Consider the following 20,078-nt stretch of genomic DNA (forward strand, 5'->3'; position numbering starts at 1 on the left):
TAACGTTTTTTTTAAATATAAAATATGTTTTGTAAAAGCAATTAGAAAAATCATTAAACAAAAAATTTATAAAATAACTTTTAAAGGTATGTATAATTAATAGGAGAAAGTGGCGGGAAAACAAGAATAATAACGCATAAGAGAATGACACGTGGCATGAGAAAACTTTTATTTATTATATATATATATATATATATATCACACAAAAACATATAATAATAAAAAACAATCACACACCGGCGACAACTGCATGCCCCCCCCCCTCCCCCCAAACCGCCCATTTGTCGCATGGGGGCGGTGTTCTCGCCCCAAAACCACATTTCTCGCCCAGTACATATACCCTTAACATCTTGCGGTAAGTTAGACGATATTGAACGATAGGTGTCGATGGTACAAATGTTCAAAAATATGCATTCATAGAAAGCTAATGAACTGCTAATAAACTATTGCCCAAAGACAATACCTAAAAGTAATGTATCTACAATATGCAAATCAATTGATAAGAAAAAGGCATAAAATAAACAAGAATTTGGATAATAAGTTCATAACTACCAACTACCATATCAATTATTATCAACAATTACCTCTGCAAGAACCAAGTTTTCATCACTTCATGCAGAGTAAAAACTCATGGGATTTGCTTCCTTCGTCTTTCGGACACGTTCAAAGATTGCCATTCATGAACTGCATACATCAAGCACAAACCTCATAAACCTATTCGCGCTCTATTTGAATCGTAACATGACTAATATTATACTCCCTTTTAATATAATCCACCACTTTATCCAACACCAAATCAGCATCCGCTTCAGGTTGAATTCTCACATGACAAGCTAACAACACCTTCCCAACCGTTATCGCCCAAATATGCAACTCGTGAATAGCAACCACTTCATCTATCTCACAAAGACCTCTTTCGAGACTCGTTGCATCAATCTCCCGTGGCGTACTCTCCATCAAAACCTCCAAAATGTCACGCAACATATTGATCTTGTATACAACACGATAACAGAAAACAACAATGTGCAAATGGGATCGATTATCTTCAAATCAGGATTGTACCATATGATTGCAGCCCCAATCATTACACCGATACTTTGGATCGAATCGCCTAACACGTGAAGATACGCGCCTTGAACATTAATATTCCCTCTCTTCTTCTCTTTAACTTGATCTCCGAAATAAGTCTTCAGCAAAGGCTTATGTTCATCATGCTCATGATGATCATGATCATGATCATGGCCGTGATCGTGATGATGACGGTGTGTTGTCACGCTAACTCCATGGACGTTTACGTCTTCAACATCCTCATCATGACCATGACCATGACCATGATCATGCCCATGGTGTCCGTGACCATGATGTCCGTGACCATGACCGTGATCATGGCCAAGAATAAACATCATGAGAATATTAACAACCAAACCAAAAGCGGAGATCCCAAACATAAGACCACCAGCAACCTCAACCGTACCGTGAACAATCCGCTCAATCGCCTCATACACCAAAATCCCAGTAAGCAACCAAATAATCTGAATCGAGACCAACGTCCCAAGTATCTCAATCCTAAAAAACCCGTAAGACTGGCGAGGCGTGGCCTCCCAACCCGAAGCCCAAACCGAAAACAACGAAATCGCAAACGCAGCAACGTCAGACAACAAATGAGCCGCGTCAGTTAATATCGCAAGACTGTTGGCTTTAATCCCACCAAAAACCTCAACTCCCATAAAAATAAAACATAATATTACCCCGCCCCAAAGCTTCCACATCGAATCGGACCGCTCTTTCGCCTCCCGTGAACTCGTTTTAGCATCCGAGAACCCGCAAGGTGACCGCCGCAAACTTTCGTTCCGGCGGACCGGTTCTCTTCGGTTATGTCAACAGGGTGTGCATCCATCTGTGATTAATTAATTACATAAAGTATTGAAAGTAAACATAAGGCAATGGATCTGATAACTCTAGGGCTCAATTAACAATAATAATAATAACTGTGCAAACATATATTAACAGAGGAGAATAATAATATTGTTTTAAAAAAATGAAGGAATAATAGATTCCGAAACTTGTGAATCTGAAGAGCATATTCGAATCAGTAGCATAGAGATATGGAGAATCGGAAGGTATTCCTGAGAAATAAAGAGGCTATGGGGTTATGATGATATTGAACAAGAACAGGGTATGATGATAATGGTGATTACTAGAAGAAGATGACACCGTCTTATATAGAGAATAATATATTGGCGAATGAAGGTAGTATGGTTTTAGAGTTTTATAAGTGGATAACTAGTTATTTATTTATGGCAAATTTAAGTTTAATCATTAATAATTTCAACTTTGAAAATAGCTATCGCGTGTCTCAATTTTTAAAATGATATTTTAGGGCTTTTGATCGGAATAACGATACAAGTTGATTGATTTAAAACTTACATCCAGACGATGGTCCAAACGACTAAATGATGCTTCAATTCTGATATTTAAACTTTTAATTAACAGAAATCAAGTTGTTTGAAGCGTTGTTTCGAGTTAAATTTTACATCAACCAATTCATATTCTCAGTCCGATCAAAAGCCCTAAAACATCCATTTGAAATTTGAAAAAAAATAACGTCGTAATTTTTTTAACGGAGGTCCAATGAAAACTTATTGTGAAAGTTGGGACCAATGACAGCTATTTTCAAATTTGGGATTATTATCGGCTAACTGCATTAAATTGGGATTATTAAAATCCAATTTTCCTTCAATTAATAATAGTAACATGAACTTAAAATTGTGTTGTAAAAATAGCTAGTAGTTATTCAGGCGGCAGGGTGGAGACTATCGACTAATCATGATTAATCGAGATTAATCAGAATTAAACAATCGGACTTTAATGTATAATTTTCAGTTCTATATATACGTGCACACATTTTTATATGTAATTTTCGTCTTCATACATACACAAAACACATTTTAGTCAGAAATTGGCTAGAATCTCGCTGGAAATCACTGTTAGGGATGAGCATGGTACCGTACCGGTACCGAAAATCCCAATCCCGAAAATCACTAATTCTTGGTACCGGTACCGAAATATTCGGTTCGATACCGGTACCGGGACGGGATTATACCGGTACCGAGGGTAAAAGATCGGGAAATACCAGTACCGTACCGATCCCGAAACTTAAAACTTTGGTACCGATTCGGTATCGACGGTACCGATTTCAATACCGGTACCAATTTTGCTCATCTCGAAAAAAATCAAGCAAAAGTGGGTTTCTTACTTATGTGCGGCCATTTTCTTTTTGTTAGTGCATTTTCTTTTTGTTAGTGCATAATATTGGGCCTTTACAAAATATATATGAAAGAGAGAGAGAGAGGGTAATGAACGAAGATTAAGATTTTTGTGACTATAGATATTGGATGGTCCAATGATAATCAACAAAGAAAGACATGGATCTTTGTGATCTTTAGTTTGGTCTGAGGGTGTCCGGGTTTTACCATCAGTGGGCCTTCGGGTGAGTGGGTTTTCTCTATAACTGAAAATAACTTGAAGGCTCTTAAGGGTTCCATACAGCTGGGTTGAGCCAGCTAGCGGTGGCTTTTTACCATTAGGTCATCCCGTACGGAATACCTAGACATTTTATGTTTGTTAGCCGTTTAAAAAAAATGTGTTAGTGTGGCCCTATATTTAAACTTTTTTTTTTGTTCATAATAGAGTATGTAGGTGTTTTGTGTGTTTAAGCATTAGAGTTTAAACTTTAAAAAAAATGTTAGCTACCTACCTATAAATCTTAACGTGTGCTATTTATAAAGTCTATAATATAGTGGGTTGCCTTCAATCGCTCTCTAGGAAGATATTGGATGGTCCTATGATAATCAACGAGATTTTCTTGCGACTCTAGTTCATTAAAAAGCCGGTGATTTTTCTGGAATTGGTTTTGAAAAGGTTTCGATGATTAAGCTAAAATTTGAGAGACTTGATTCAATAACAAATCGGTCCATCTTACGCGGACGATGTCGTCTTTAGAGGGAATAGTCGTCATCTAATTTTCTCAACTTAGCTAGAATATTGGATGCTTCTTATTCTCATTTGGACTTAAAAGTTAAATTTTGACAACAGCAAGGTATATGGGGTGGGTTTAGATTTGAACCACATCGAAAGCATGGATCAAATATGTATTTCATTGTCAACCGGGTTTCTTTCCATTTATTTATTTGAGCCTTTTAGGTGGGGCCAATGAAACTTGGCTTTATGTCAAGTCTTTGGGTTGAAATTATCAATTGTATTAATTTTAGTACCACAATAAAGAAAAACATCTTGGTTAAACAAAACAATACGTGTATTTGGAAAAGCATATCAAAAGTTCATGATGATTTTGAAGCACCCGACTTATTGAAGTGGATCACCACAAAGATAATCTTCTTTGGTTAGAAATCCGCTTTAAGCATGCTTCTAAATATGAGCCTTCAACGAATCAAAATGTAAGCATCTCTTCATTAGTTTGCATTTGTTGTGCGTTGTCCAGAGAGATTTTGGATTCACTGCTAGTCCTTTGGCTTCTTGCGAGCTCGATATGGAACCAAACGGGATTATGATGCAATTTGAACTTCTCAACTGCTAAATTTTGGTGGAGTATTTATTGAATTTCCCGGAGTTTACGCAAAAGAAGTTGGTCCAAGCAAATAAGCAATCATGTTGGCAAGCTAGAGATTTTATAATTTGGAGACCGAGAAATGATAAGATGTTCAACAACACATGGTACTTATAATAAAATAGTAGAGGAGATTAAGGAACACGTTTTATGGATAACAAATAGGTCTAAAAACCAACCTTTTGATAAACTTTAATATTTAACTTCACTTTTTCTTTTAAAATCTCGTTTTTTTTTAAATAACTTGGTACTCCATGTCTCATATTTTATAAAAATTACAAACTCACATGAAAACATAAATTTTTTTCATATCTTGTTTTAAACTTTATATGATTAAATTTTTTTTGTATTATTTAGAAAAACAATCGGTTAAATATACGGTCCAAATAGTACGAAGACAAGATCGGCTCAAATCAAACCGTTTAATCATTCTTGTGGGTCATAGGCGTCGATGAGTGCATTTAGTATTAGAATTTGTGGTACCATTAAATGTATGCAATCCAAATATCCAATCAGTTAGGCTATGCGTAGTGGAGAGGCTACAAATTAGGGCGAACTGCGACATGTGGCGTTCAGTCAGCAAGCGGTGAGAATTTGTTTTTAAGGAGTAATGGTGTTATGGTTTAATATATTTATACATATATATATATATATATATATATATATATATATATATATATATACAGCACACACAAACAATATAATAATAATAATAATAAAAGGAAAGAAAGAACGGCGAGAAGGAGATGTCGCCCCGCCCCTTTTCGCACAAAAATCGGCCGGGAGGGGTGTTCCACCACCTTGTCGCCCCTTTTCGCCCCAACCTTCGCCCCACTATGCTTGGCCTTGTAATATAACTAGTTTACATTTTACAATACTTTATATTTAGATTATATTAGATACACTATAAAAGGAAGTAAATTATCTTTTAAGTGGGAATCAAGAGTGATGATGTTGGTGGGTTAAATTTGTTGGTTTATGTTATTTGTTTGTTAGTCACATGTCCATGTTTTTTTATTTTTTTAATAGCGTTTAGAACCACCTATAATACCCGAATAAATTTTTCTCAGACAGGAGGATGTTTCAGGCATGACTCACCCGAGAACACCATCAAGAAAAAAAAACTCATCACTAGAAGAAAACCTCTTAAGTCAAGTTTCGAATCTAAGACTTCAACATCTCAAGCCTTAACAATCATTCACGTGATATTGAGTCAGAAAGCGAATTGTCACATGTAGTTCGTACAATTAGTTTTCTTCGGTTTTCATGTTTTTTTACCTCTTTATTAAAGGAAAATATAAAGCATTATGTTGGTATAGAATCTAAAGCAAAATCAAAAATCAACACAATCACTAATATCAAACTCGCTCACCCACGCATAAAATAATTATATTACTGTATATTTAAAAGATAATATATAGTTTTAATTTAAAAACATACTTTTTGTCACCCTTGTGAGGTGTGACTTGTGACTTCGGCTCTGTCACACTGTCATTTTACGATAATGATAAGTGTATGCATGTGATAATGTATTTTGACCTTGTTAAGTTATTTAAGACCTAAAATTGTTAATTGGATTACTTTGAACTTGTTAAGTTATTAAAGACCTAAAATTTTTAAGTAATTGGATTTGATAAAATCAAACTTGAACATTTGGATATCTCAAGTCGTCTCTTATTACAATAGTAGATTGAGGCCCGTGTATTACATGGGTAATTGATGAAAATTTTAAACTTTAACCATTAAGTGAAGTAACAAAATGATCATATATTGTTAACACAATTACAATTTATATGAAAATTACATTAATTAAATAACTAAGATAACACAAATATGTTACAAATAAGTGGTCCCTCCATCCCATTAGAAGTGTCATGGTTTGAAAACACAAAGTTTAAGGTAGATTGAATGATTACTCTTCTTGCTTACCAAATGAATAATGCCTTGGAAATTGGGTCCATCAATATTGGTTATTAATGTTAATTGTGTGTGTTTAATGGTAAATTTGAAAATTGACTAATAAATTTTGAAAGTGAACATTTGTAATGGGACAAACAAAAAAAGAAACATTGACACTTTTAATATAACAAATGGAGTAAAACCTTCCTTATACACTACATTTGTGATTGTATTGGTTAGTATACATTGTTTATCAAAAATCAAAATTTTTAGTCCATGTCTGCTTGTAACTCTTATAAGTCTGCTTATAACTCTTGATATAGTCATGTATAGTTGTTTGTGTGACAAATAAGGTTATTCAAGTACATAACACGACCCTAGATAAATTATAATATATATCCATGAAACTAACAAAAAAAATGTTGATACACATAAAATAGCATACCTTTTGATCAATTAATATATATGATGTTATTTGAGATCATTTGTCAATGTTTATAAAAAAACATTATTATCCCAAAAAACAGATTACCTGAACTTTGACTATATAATCATCATTAGAATCTTTAGAATCTGAAATTGATTGATCATAATAGATTATTAGTTGTTATTAATATTCTGCATATGACAAATTTTAATTAATTTTATATATTAAAATTAAAAGTTGTATAATCAAGAAACATATAACCCAAAATTTAAATATAACAAAATGATTTGTTTTATTTAGGGGTGTTCTCCGGGTTTGTTTTTCGGGTTTCATGTTTTTCGGGTCGGGTTATTCGAGTTTCAAAGTTTTAAATCTTAACCCGAAACCCAACCCAAATCTCTGATGGGTTTTTCGGGTTCGAGTATTTTCGGGTTGAGTTAATTGGGTTTCGAGTATCCTAGAAAAAAATAACACAAAACCAAAAAAAATAAAAACTAAAATACTAAAATTAAAACAACATATTCTTCTTTGCTTATAACACATAAAATCAAATAATAAACAAACCTGACTTGATAAAACAGTTCAAAAGAAGAGTAAATCTAACTTGAAACATAATCGTATTTAATCGGGCGTGATTTGGTTGTTTGATTATGGTTGCTATAAGTAATAAACGGAATTCATAAATTAATAATAAGAAATCGATCCATAATAGTTAGAATGACAACAGTCGATTAGAACCAGATTATGATAACTTTAGTGACTAAGACTTAGCCTCTTATACATAAAAATATATTTAATTTCAAAACTAAAAGTTTATTCGGGTTTTTCGGGTTGGCCCAAATCTTCTAAATCAAACCCGATAACCAATATAATATTATATTACTAAGTAATATAATATTGAAATGATTTGAATGAATAACTGATGAAAACGATATTTTAGATTTTAATATCCTAAATGATTTTTGGAAAGCGAAAATTAGTGGAAATGGATTTAAACATATTTTTTTGTTTAAAAAATTAAATGCTTTTAATTAAATAATTTGTCTTATAAGGCATATTAAATTTAATATATTTGAATGTATAAAAAAATATAAATCAAGTAATAAAATATATGTTTCTGGAGCATTTTTGTTTTGAGTTATAAAAGAAAATATTGAAAACTAAATATTATCTTCTTGTTGCTTATCTTTTAGACTGCACAAAAAAGTCATATATATAAATGATAGATAGTTCATATAGTAAATCGTGATTCATATGGATTATAATTATAATATTCAACCTCAATGATTTAATGCTAAAACCGAAAAATATATATAATGTATTCTTCATGTTTGCAATATTTATATAAAATGGTTGGAGAAAATTAAGAAAATACACATTTTCTTAAGTTCAAATACATATGAGAAAAATTTAAATCCAAATTTGAAACTAATCTTATATAAAAAATTATGCATTGTTGCCTTGATTTTAATTACCTATGATTTTAAAAATTTTATTCTAATAGGTCTGCAGCTTCAATTTTGATATTTCCTTATTTTATTATCTTTCACCATTAATGTTAATGAATAAATTAAATAAGATTTACATTCAAGAAAAATAAATTTTAATTCATATATTGAATTGACTTAAAATATAAGGGTCTGTTTGGTATGGGGTAATGGAATGGACGACGGAATGGAATGGGCATGGTAATGGAATGGATAAAGGAATGGAATGGGTTATTACCATTCCAATAAAATGTTTGGTTACCACATGGGAATGAAATGAATCATTACTTTGTATTGTTGGTAGGTAAGAAAAAAATAAAAAAATTAAATTAAAATGGTAGTGAGTGGTGGTGGTGGGAGCGGTGGCGGTAACGGCGAAGGTGTTGGTGGGAAGTGGTGACGGCGGGCGGTGTGTGGTATGGTGGGGCGATGATTGATGGATGCGGCGGGCGGCTAGAGGTGGTGGTTGGCTGGCACTGATGGCGATGGTTTGTGGAGGTGGGTGGTGGCGGCGGTGGACGCCGATGGTGGTGATTGGTGGTAGTGGCAGCGGTGGTGGGCAGCGTCATGTGTGATGGTGGGGAGATGGTTGATATATGCGACGAGCGGCTGGCGGTGCTGGGTGGCTGGCACCGATGGCAATGGTTGGTGAAGGTGGTGGTGGCGGCGGCGGTGGGCGGAGGTGGACGACGATGGTGGTGGCTGGTGGTAGTGGTGGTTGGTGGTGGTGGTGGGTGTTGATGTTGGGTGGTGGTGGTGTTGGGAGGGTGGTGGAGGTGATGTAGGGTGAAGGAGGGAATGAAATGAAAAAAAAACATGGCGTATGGATGGAATGAAATTGAGGTATTTTAGAGGGAATGAAATGGACTAGGTAATGAGTCATTCCATTCATTTGGTCAACCAAACACACTATTTTTCATTCCCTCGCAACGGGTCATTCCATTCCGTCCTCCATTACCGCATACCAAACGCTACATAAGGATTAATATTGAAATGTTGAAAAAAAGAGTAAGAGAGCTAAGAGAGTGACAAGTGACAAAAATGAGTAGTTATTTATTAAAATAGATAGATTTGAGATCATGTTTCAAGTAATAGGAACTCGGCAGACAACAGGTAAAGTCGAATAGTTTAAATTCTTAAGCATGTCCGAAAACTCATGTACGTTATAATTAATGAATAATTTCATACTTGATGAAAATAAGACCATATTTACAATACATCTTTCTAGCTATAAGCATAACTACAAATACCGAAAGTAAAACCATCCCAAATTAAAAATATTTAATCATTTGCTAGAACGTGCTTAGAGTGGGAAAGTGGATCCGGTTCAACTTCGTGAATTTTCCAATTTAATAAGTTGTATGTTTTGTTTTTGTTTTTTGTTTTTGTTTGTTTTTAGACTACTTTTATCTTGTAAGTGGTCCCTCTTTTAGTTTAAATAAAATTGGCCATTCAAAAAAACCTTAATCTTTTGCTAGCTTGTGTATGTTCGGTGTTCCAAATGGTGCTATAGAAATAAACTATAGACAAAACAAAAGTATGATATTCCTCTATGTTTATCAAAAATCACACATGATTTCGATGATTACATTGATCATCGTTCTTTCTCCTAACTAACAGTAAAATTTATCTTGTTAACTTTGTGTAAATTCACCATTCTTTGCTTCTTTTTTTCTTTACTTTTCCTTTTCTTGTATTTTGTTCATCACTTATATTTTATAATCTCATCTGGAATTTTATTAATTATTAATCGAATTAATTATCTTATAAAATAAAAAAAATATAATGTTCTTTATAAATTACTATTTGATATTTGAGTGTATATTTTGATTTCGCTTTCTCAATATATTATTTACTTTTCTAACTTTTTAGTTTTATATATTTCACACAAATCAATTTGGTGAATCAAATGTCTTGCATAAAAACACTTTATTGCTACATTAAAAAAAAATAACACCACATACAAGAGTGTTATTATTTGGACTAAAAAATGTAAGTTGTCTTACCTTCTAAAAGTTAATAATAAACATGTGTATGGAAAACCACCTAGCCTTTTCTTACTATTATTTTTATGCAAACAATAATCAGTATAATTGTGAAAGTTGGATGAAAGTTGTAATCATAAATATACATAAAGGACAAAAATTATAATTTTATCCAAGATATATATATCTTTGAAAATTTAATTCTGTGTTCATGCCATATTGTCATTTACAACATTTGGCTGTCACCCATGTGAAATAATCTGTCACGAGGAGTAATGTATGTTTTGATCATGACCAGCCAAAAAGAAACACGTTGCAACAGATCGATACTCGGACACATTTACTTCTGTATATTAACGTGTTCGTGGTTAGACGGTTCTCTACAGTGGGGGCATTAAAGCCCCCTTTCACAGTGTCATGTTATCGTCACGTAGAAAAAGATGCCCCGTTGTGATTTAAAGCCACTTGGGCGCCCCAATACACACACACATGTATATATGTGTGTGAGAGAGAGAGAGAGAAATGAGGGCCCACAAATTTGGTACAAAGGCGCATGTCGTTGTGAAGCCGGGCACCCCTTGAGCGCCCTCTGGACCGCGCCCCTCGGCGGTGTGCTTGGCTTTCGGCGCCCACAAGGCAGCCCCTTCCTCGCCCCATAGCCCCTTCCAACAATGTATCAGATGACGGTTAGTTTAAAAAGAAAAAAAAAGTCACGTCACATCACATCAGTGTCACATAATCAAAAGGAATTCATTAACTTCATCCTCAAACACTTGTAATAGTTTAACAAAAAGAATTAACTATTTTTATCTTCTTTTAATAAAAATATGAGTAAGGTATTTTGATTGGTTGGAATTGTATTTGGCCCCACCATTTCAAGCCCTTCAAGTGTTACTACATTGGCGTCCAAAGAGGCTCATCACCCTTTACGCCCTCTCCTCTCTAGAAGAAGTGTAATGATTTGGCGTTAAAGTGATGATGATGATGTGGAAGGGATTGCCTTGGTCTAAACTCATATGTCACAACACCATATGCATATTCACGTATGACATGAAATGACACGTTTAATTGAATTTTTCGTTGTTTACATATAATTATTTTAAATTACATGTGTACAATTGAAATTACAAATAGATGTATTACAATTACATTTCATAAAATTGGATACGACTCAATGGTAGAGCATTCACTTTATTAATGAGAGGTGAGGGTTCAAACCTCACTATCACCAACTTATATGGGAGATATGAGGGATGACCCTGGTTTGCCTGGGTTCGAGTCCTGATCTCACCCGGTTTTACCGGCTCCTCGCTGTCGTGCCGTTTGGCGGGCATGTGGGTCGGGTTTTATCCGGGGAATCCCTCAATAGGTGGACCGCCAGGGGCTCCGTCCGTCCGGACTCGTGGCCGGCTCGGACTACCTTTTGCCAATGGGGATCGCGTACGGAGTACCCGGCGTTACTTAGTTGGTCGTTCAAAAAAAATATAATTACATTTCAACTATAATAATAATAATACTTGTGTCTATCAACCGTTTTAATAACTTATGACAAAAAAAAAATCATTTCTTAAATAAAGAAAAAAAGAGAGTGAAGGAGTTGACATGAACATAGCAAGTTTACAAAACAAAATCTTTCAGATTGAATGATAACAATTGAAACAATAATACTGGCCGAATTGTTTTGTTTTTTTATCTCTCTTTTAGGTTCTATGGTTTTATTAGAAAATGCAACTCGATGATAGTAATCAAGTTAGTTATAATTTATTTTTAAGATATTTTAGATTTTATATTGTTTTGTTCTTAGAATTATATTTAGAACTTGGGTTTTTTCAATAGATTCGTCTATGGTTGTGCCAATACGATCGATTTGATCAAATTTGAAAAGGTCTCTCTTTAGTCCTTCGCTTGTTGTGGGTTGGGCCTCACCACAGGCGCCAAATGAATGAAATGAGTGTGACCTATGGTCTGTTTGATAATTCGACGATCACTAACGCTATCATTTTATCAGTTCTAAATTGAATATAAACGAACTTGTTTACATAAAAAGTGTCATCTTTTTAGCTTTTCTTTTATCGCTTTTCTTCAGTCATTTTCGGCCACCATTATTAATCGTATTTTTTATTTTACGTTTAGAACCGTAAAAGAATTTAAATTTAATTTAATGAAATTCAATTCTAATGAAGCAAGGTCATAAGAACAACTTATATAACTTTTTTTTGAACTATGAGAACATGTTACCAGATAATTCACGGGACTCGTCAACACTCTATTAACCGATAGGCCCAGACAAATTGAAGCTTGCGCGGGACAGATGATCTTAAAAAAATATACAATGTCACATTACAAAAAACAGTATAATTTTTTGATAAGCAAATCATGTTAATCAAGTCATTTTCATCATGTTTCAGTAACTTTTTTGGACAGTTACAACTTTTGCAATAAAATTTTAAACTCACATTGTGTAGCTTATCAGTATGGTAGCAGGGTTACCCCTTCAAAAATAAACTTCGAAAAGTACCGAATACCTTATCAAATTTATCTGAATGGTACTAATACCTGTTACAAAAATCTGATATTTTATGCAATTTGTTTTGTACCGGTACCAAAATCGATACCAGCCACCAGGTTAATACCCATCCCTAGCTCAACTTGATTCAGGCTTTTAACGTGTAAAACCTGAATTTTGATTGTTACCCTTGCACCCTCTAACACACATTGACAGATCAAAAGCTTGAGACCTTTTTTTTATCTATTTTGCAGCTGATGCATATAATAAAAATATTGTAATGTTAATGCATGCATACAACCCAGTTTCATGGTCCACATATGTGAATCAAAATAACAAGAAACAACATAACAAAAACACCAGAAAACAAGTCATAGTGCAAATTGCAAAATCATCTTTCAATAGAAATCTTTCAATAGAATATAAAGTATGCTGGAAAATTAGTAAGCTTTTAAAACCAACAATGTACCAAGTGAGACCATATAACTACACCATCGTGGCTTTCTAATTATATATAATCCCTTCCCCACCATCAAAAACTCGTTTTTTTTCCTTCCAGCAACACCATCAATCTAATCAAAATATCAAATCCCAAAATTTTATCAACCATGTCCAGGATATGACACTAATACCGACGTCGATACTGATATTGACATTGGCGTGCTTGCTTCTTTAATCTTATTATCATTAATTCAGTATTCAAAAATCCTCATGAACTCCAGATGACTCGCCCATTGGAGTGTTGTTAGTTTTCACTCTTTGATAAAACAATAAGTACGCTGCGGATGTCCTGATGTCACCTTCACTGACAGGTGTCACATGAGAATCATCAAAATGATACCACCTATCTTCTTCAACCAGCTACACACAACAAAAATAAACATTTATTTATTTATTTCCATCAAACAATTGCAAATACAAAAAAAAAAAAAAATTAATATAAACTTTACCTTTGCATATGCAGAATAATGGCCGCCACCAAGTCCACCATAATGATTGCTAATGGCATACAGTTCATAAACACTAGATCCGCCAGACGGATCTATACTTTTAACATATTTGCTTAAATCAAGATTATGAATTGGGAAATTCACAAAGGTGTCGATTTTGTTCTTCAAAAACCGACTGTACGAGAATCGTTTAAGGTGGAAAACTATAATATCTGGAAGCTTCCACAAGTCGAGTTTCTTAGTTGCTTGCCTGTGCTCCTTGCAACCAGGACAGTACCTGCATTAATTGCCCAACATTAATAACTAACAAAATGCTAGAAAACATTAATTATTTAAATAAACATACCACATATCATCAGGTCCTAAAGGTTCCTCCTTTAAGAATGCATCCAAACAAGAAAACAAAGAGATCGATTCTTGTTTGGTTTTTTTAACGGTAAGACCAGGTTTATGCACCATTGGAAGATCTTTCAGGTAGCTTGCATCATATGACTCATGATCCTTGTCAGTCCAATCGAGTATAACCTTAACGATTTTACCAGGTTTTATAACCGAATCTTTTGAAATCGGTTTGCAACTCATGCCACGATCGTCTGTTATGCATAAATGAAACGATAATTCGGTTTCGTCTGAATCCTTATCCCCAGATCGGTCACCAACTTCCATCTGACAATCACTGGTTGATTCTTCTAAAACAGAGCCATTTACTTTAATACTCTCACTTTTTGATGATGAAAAGGTTTTTCTTTTCAGTGGGCCCAGAACTCTGGTGACTGCTAACTCAATACCGGCCCCGGTTTTTGCATCTTCTAAATAGGTGACCAATGGAGTCAAAAATCTCTTTCTTTCACTTAGCTTCACACTGTCGAAAACCGTTAATATTATTAATCTATCACTCATTACAAAAAGTAGAAAGATTAAAACCGAAATAACTTACTTTTCTAGATATCGGTGGCATATTTCTAGCAAGGGTAATTCAGCTTGTTTTTTTGAAAGTCTATAGGCTACAATGCATTCATCATCTTTGATTGAGTGTAATAATTCCCCGTTATCGAAGTAACGATATATCTTGTAGTCATATACCTTGACAGTTAACGACCAGTGAAAACGATTAAGATGACGAACAAATGAGTAAGGGTAAATAATATTAAAAAATAAAATAGAATTACAATTACCTCTGCAAGGATCAAGGTTTCATCACTTTCTAAGCAGCATGCAGTAGCCAAAGCCTGAAAAAGGTCTTTATAGTAACCATATTTCGACACGTTAACGGTAAATGGCATCGGTAAGCTACTTCCATCTCCATAAAATACAGTTATTGTCATTGAGCGTGTGGTAGTTGAAGGTAGTGGTAGAGACAGATACATGAACGGATCAAATGTGATCGACACTTTGCTACAATCTGGGCAAACCAGTGTTGACTTATATTGGCCCTGAAGATTTATAACAATCACATTCAGTTCGTAACTAAAAAACAGTAATAGATATGAGATTACCAACAGTTAAAAGTTATAAGCGAAAAAACAAGCATGTCACCTGGCAGACATCCACTACAATCGAATCGTTTCTAGCTTTATGGTAACTCCAAAACTCATTTGCAACTTCCTCATCAGGGCGACCATCAGAATCCTTTGTTTCAATGTAAGGCTTCTGTTTAACTCGATTAAGATCTTCATGCAAACCGTCCAACAAGAAGGCCAAGAGTTCCTACAAAAAAAATGTCCATCTTATAAAAAAAACTCAAAATAAAAAAGAACTTTCAATGGAACACTTTAAATGCTTAAGCAGTAATTACTTGAGAATCATGCTGATTATAACCACTAAACTGAGGAGCAAAACGAGCAAGTTTTCCTTTAAACGCACGAGGGGCAACAGCGGTTCGACCGGAAGACCAAAGTTTCCTCAACAGCTCACCAAATGCAATCGCAAGTTCACCCTGAAGAAAACAGATATCAAAAACTCTACTCTATAATGCATTTTAAAAAGTATAGTCTTGCATATACATGCATTCCTAACGGATTCTGTTTGTTAATCTCATCAGTATAGTCCTGCAAAAAGTAATCCACAAGAGGTGGTGTATGAACAAGACATTGAAGTGCACTATTCATGAAACACGTGTTTCCCAAATTCTGCAATCCAGCTAACCCTCTATCTCTATGAGAAGCAGTTCTCACAGAATCACGTGCATCTTCCATATCAATAGACACTGAGCCAAAAGTGGATCCTTGATACAAACTAGAACTATAATCCGGTCCATAACCGTTTGACACACTTGGACCACCGGCTATTGTGATAGTTGATCTTGGTGGTTCCATAGAAATCAAAGCTAACTGATTTCCTGTTGAATCCATGCCCGATCTAGAGGGTATAGATCCATCAAGTTGGAATTCTATAAAAATCTGCAAAAAGAAACGAATCAGCACATCTCATAAAAGGAATAAGTAGAAGTACAAAACTCACAGATTGATCCATCTGCAGGTTGGATTCCTCTAAGGGTTGATTTGAATTAGCCAAAGCTGTTTGCTTGCGATCGTTAAAATAATCCCAGATGTGTAACTGTACACATGCAAGATGCCAATATGAAAATAATGAGCAAGAAAAGCGAGATATGATATCAGAAAATAAGATTTAACCAACCAACCTTCTCAATGTCTACCCTTTTGAGTGCTGCTACTTGCTCATAGAGTTTCGTTAATGAGGCCTACAATACATTACATTAATGATTAGAAACAATACATAGATTAATTTCACAAACAGGAAATTTTGATGAAAGATACAAAAATGACACCTTTCTACTAATATGTATAACTATTTCACTTTTGTCTCTTGAATCAATCAATTTCAAAGCTAGCGGGTACACCTCAACCGACAATGCTTTCTGGATACCAACTGATATCATCTGCCTTGGTAAAGCAGGTCCTCCTTTGTACCTGAAGGGTAAATTTAGCATGAACAGAGTACCCACATTTAACTAAATATCCATTAAATAAACAACATTATCTGTGAACACTTAATTTCACAATATGATGTCTGCAACTAATATCTTAAATAACAAATACAAGACTGAACACAAGTTTTAAGTATAAAAACTATAAGTACCATCCATGAAGCTTCTCCCAAACAACTTGGGGAACTAAAACATAATCACTTCTTTCAGTTAGTGTTCTACGAAGCTGTAAGTCACCACCATCACGACCATCTTCATTTATAATTATATCTGTGTTATCAATTGGTCCGGGTCGCTCCCCTGTTGCTTTTGTCAACGTAAAAGCATTTTTATCAAGAGGAACCTCTTGCAACTCATATTCACCGGTTTCCTCACCAACATATTTCTGCCATTTTTTAAACCACCTGCTTGACACAGAACAAGCACCTAATTAGACCATGTTTATGTAAGAGCTTAAAAGTAGATCACTACATGTTCCAGTTTAAAAAAAACAAAATCAGAATCTAGAATAATGAAATTTTGATAAAATAATATTATATCCACTGGATGCCAGAAACCCTGACAGTTATGATAAACAAACTGCTGACATAAGTTGATTCCATGAGCTCTGATTAAAAGACATATGATCTACTTTGAATTGAAGTAACTTGGTTTTTTGGTAGCTCCTCTCGTTATTAATAGAAAACTCAATAACTTATTGAAGATTCATGCACTCTAACAAATGAATGTAACTCTAATAATTAAAATACGAATATTACATTACTTATTCCTCAGTTTTTCGTTAACATGGTGCATTTTGTAAAGCAATATTTTATATTATTATTGCATATAGTATCAAACATCATTGAAAACCAATAATATAAACCCATAAAGTCTTGATTAGAAGTTATTCATAAACAGCAATAATAATTTAATGGATCCAGACAGTATTAAACTATTATCAACCATAGTTATCAAAGGCGCACTTAAGGCGCATAGGCCTCGCCTGAGGCCTAGGCGTGAGGCGCAAAAAAAGTGAGGGCTTAAAATAAAAAAAGCGCACTTTTATAAAAATATATAAATAAATTATGTATTAGAAAAATAATACTATTCTTCATATATAATAAACAAAGGCTATTAGTACCAAAAGCTCTAAAAGAGTCGAGATTCAAATGTAATTCCAAAACTTGAATAACAAAATAGTCAAAGTAAAGTACCAAAATGTCCAAAATATAAAAACCAAAAGGTCAAAAAGTAATAACTAGCAAACGTTCAAATGACTATTGTTCTTGATCCGTCATCAATGCCAGTAGAGGTGTTGTCACCTTAAAGAAGCGAGAGCCTAGGAACTAGAAGCGCAGATATTGGACCTGGCCTGGAAAATGGGCCTAAGCGCAAGAAGCGAGGGCTTTTAATAACTATGTTATCAACATCCGAACAATAAAATTAAAAAATAACTTTCAACAAATACCAAACCTTACATCCCAAAAACAAAACAACACCAAACCTTAAAACTAAGCAATTAGATAACCTTCCGAATACAAGTTAATTCCAGAAGCACTAATTTCAAGACATATAATCTACTTGATTTAAAATAACTTGGTGGTTTGGTAGTACCTCTAACATAAGTTACATAACATACTCATTAATAATATTATTATTATTATTGCATATAGGCATTGATGGTTGTGAATTGTAATAAAACCACAAAAGTCATATGCAAACAATATAATAAATCCATACAATATCATCAATGAGCACATATAAAGTAAACAAGCAAAACATCATACAATCAAAGTAAAAGCGATACCTTGCGGATACAACGAAGAACAAATCGCCTTCTTTGAAAGTGGATTCAGCCTTGTCCATCAAGTCCTTAACAACCCTAGCCTCTTGTTGCGGAGTGCACGGCAAGCAAAGTGATTCGTTGTCCATCATAGAGCCAGAATCCGGAATCGTCATCAAAACCTAACAAAATCATAATAATAATAATAATAATAATAATAATAATAATAAACAAACAGACAGAGATCAAATCAAATCAGATGACAAATAATCGGATTGGATTGGATTGAATGAAATTGAATTGAAATGAATTGCGTACTGTTGTGATTATTATTATGTGGTGGAAGCAGATCGTGGAACCCTAGATTGCAGGGGTCTGGTGATTCGATCTGAAGGAAAGAAAATAATAATAATAATAATAATAATAATAATAATAATAATAATAAAAAGTTAACCCGTCCGTCAGGTCTCTCTAGACGTTGTTAATGTGTTGTGTTATTATTTAGCCACCAAACCAAACCAAACCCTTAGAAGAGTTGTTATTTATAACGAATGAATGTTACTTATTATTATTGCTTTGCTTGTTACTTTTGTATTTCCTCTATTCCTAAGGCTTCGATTTGCCTCGACTCTTTCGAAAACGTATGTATGTTTTCTAACTTATTAATTCTTTATTGTTGTTGATTATATAAGAGGAGGATTCACATTTGGTTTTGTGTTTATCTTTATTTACTTATTTGTTTATTTATTTTTAAGTCAGACCACAAACCAATTGTTTGGAGCTAAGTTTTATATCATTCGACTCGTATCTTCCTTCCAATTTATAGCCCTAAAAAGTTAGTCTGAAATTCAGAAAAAAAGTATAACGTCGTTAAGTCTTTTTTAACGAGGATCATTGGGGGCCAACTTTTTTGAATTTGGCACCGCCGGTGGCGATAAAATGAATATGGATTATTATCGGCCAATACCATTCAATAGGGATTATTATAATCCAATATTCCTAAAATCTAAGGGTGTGTTTGGGATTGCTTATTTAAATGAAAATAGATTTTTTGTTAAAACGACTTATCATTAAGTTAATAAGTTACGTGTTCCTAACTTTTCAAAACTCCTTTGTTTTGTCTTTCCCGTAAGTTAAAATACATAAGGCCATATGATTTGTCAAACATCTTATTAACTCTTTAAAAAATTTATAAGTTATAAATTGATAAAATAAGGAATCCCAAACACCTCTAAATATAAGAAGGAAATTATGAAGACATTTTATTATTTGCTTTATTAATTATCAATCCTAGTTGTTATTTATTGGTCGTTGTTCAATTAATGAATTGGTTGATAATGATCCTATCTATTTTTATATTTGTTCTCAACGGTCTGTGACTAACAGAACTTTAACGTCGTTAGTTGCAGGTCTTCAGAAACTTTTTTGACCCAAAAACTCATTTATTTTTCCTGGAAGCTCAACATTTTCATCTCAAACATCTTT

General features: G+C 33.9%; 1 protein-coding gene and 1 pseudogene across 1 annotated transcript; both read right to left on the reverse strand.

The window, feature by feature from the left end:
- Window positions 1-680: 680 nt before the first annotated feature.
- Window positions 681-1,897, reverse strand: LOC143594604 (metal tolerance protein A1-like; annotated as a pseudogene).
- Window positions 1,898-13,362: 11,465 nt separating this feature from the next.
- On the reverse strand, window positions 13,363-18,996 carry LOC143594605 (ubiquitin carboxyl-terminal hydrolase 9-like). Its single transcript, XM_077073869.1, has 14 exons — window positions 18,912-18,996; window positions 18,618-18,775; window positions 16,981-17,232; window positions 16,670-16,811; window positions 16,523-16,582; window positions 16,342-16,437; window positions 15,885-16,280; window positions 15,677-15,817; window positions 15,418-15,588; window positions 15,057-15,314; window positions 14,819-14,964; window positions 14,228-14,743; window positions 13,882-14,158; window positions 13,363-13,792 (listed from the first exon to the last, which is right to left on the reverse strand). Exons 2-14 carry the CDS (start codon window positions 18,767-18,769, stop codon window positions 13,631-13,633), a joined length of 2,769 nt encoding a protein of 922 aa, XP_076929984.1. The 5' UTR covers window positions 18,770-18,775; window positions 18,912-18,996; the 3' UTR covers window positions 13,363-13,630.
- Between the last annotated feature and the right edge of the window lie 1,082 nt (window positions 18,997-20,078).

This window comes from Bidens hawaiensis, unplaced genomic scaffold (genome assembly GCF_021521415.1).
Source record: "Bidens hawaiensis isolate Kalapana, Puna unplaced genomic scaffold, B.hawaiensis_p1.1 tig00044003_1, whole genome shotgun sequence".
In the NCBI taxonomy this organism is placed as follows: Eukaryota; Viridiplantae; Streptophyta; class Magnoliopsida; order Asterales; family Asteraceae; genus Bidens; species Bidens hawaiensis.

What these genes read in the sequence shown, in the direction of transcription:
- LOC143594605 (XM_077073869.1), bottom strand. Translation starts at nt 18,769, where the DNA reads ATGACGATTCCGGATTCTGGCTCTATGATGGACAACGAATCACTTTGC. An exon ending in AAAGGGTAGACATTGAGAAG is followed by an intron (nt 16,438 to 16,522) that starts GTTGGTTGGTTA and finishes GCATGTGTACAG; the next exon opens with TTACACATCTGGGATTATTT. An exon ending in ATAATCAGCATGATTCTCAA is followed by an intron (nt 15,589 to 15,676) that starts GTAATTACTGCT and finishes TTTTTTTTGTAG; the next exon opens with GAACTCTTGGCCTTCTTGTT.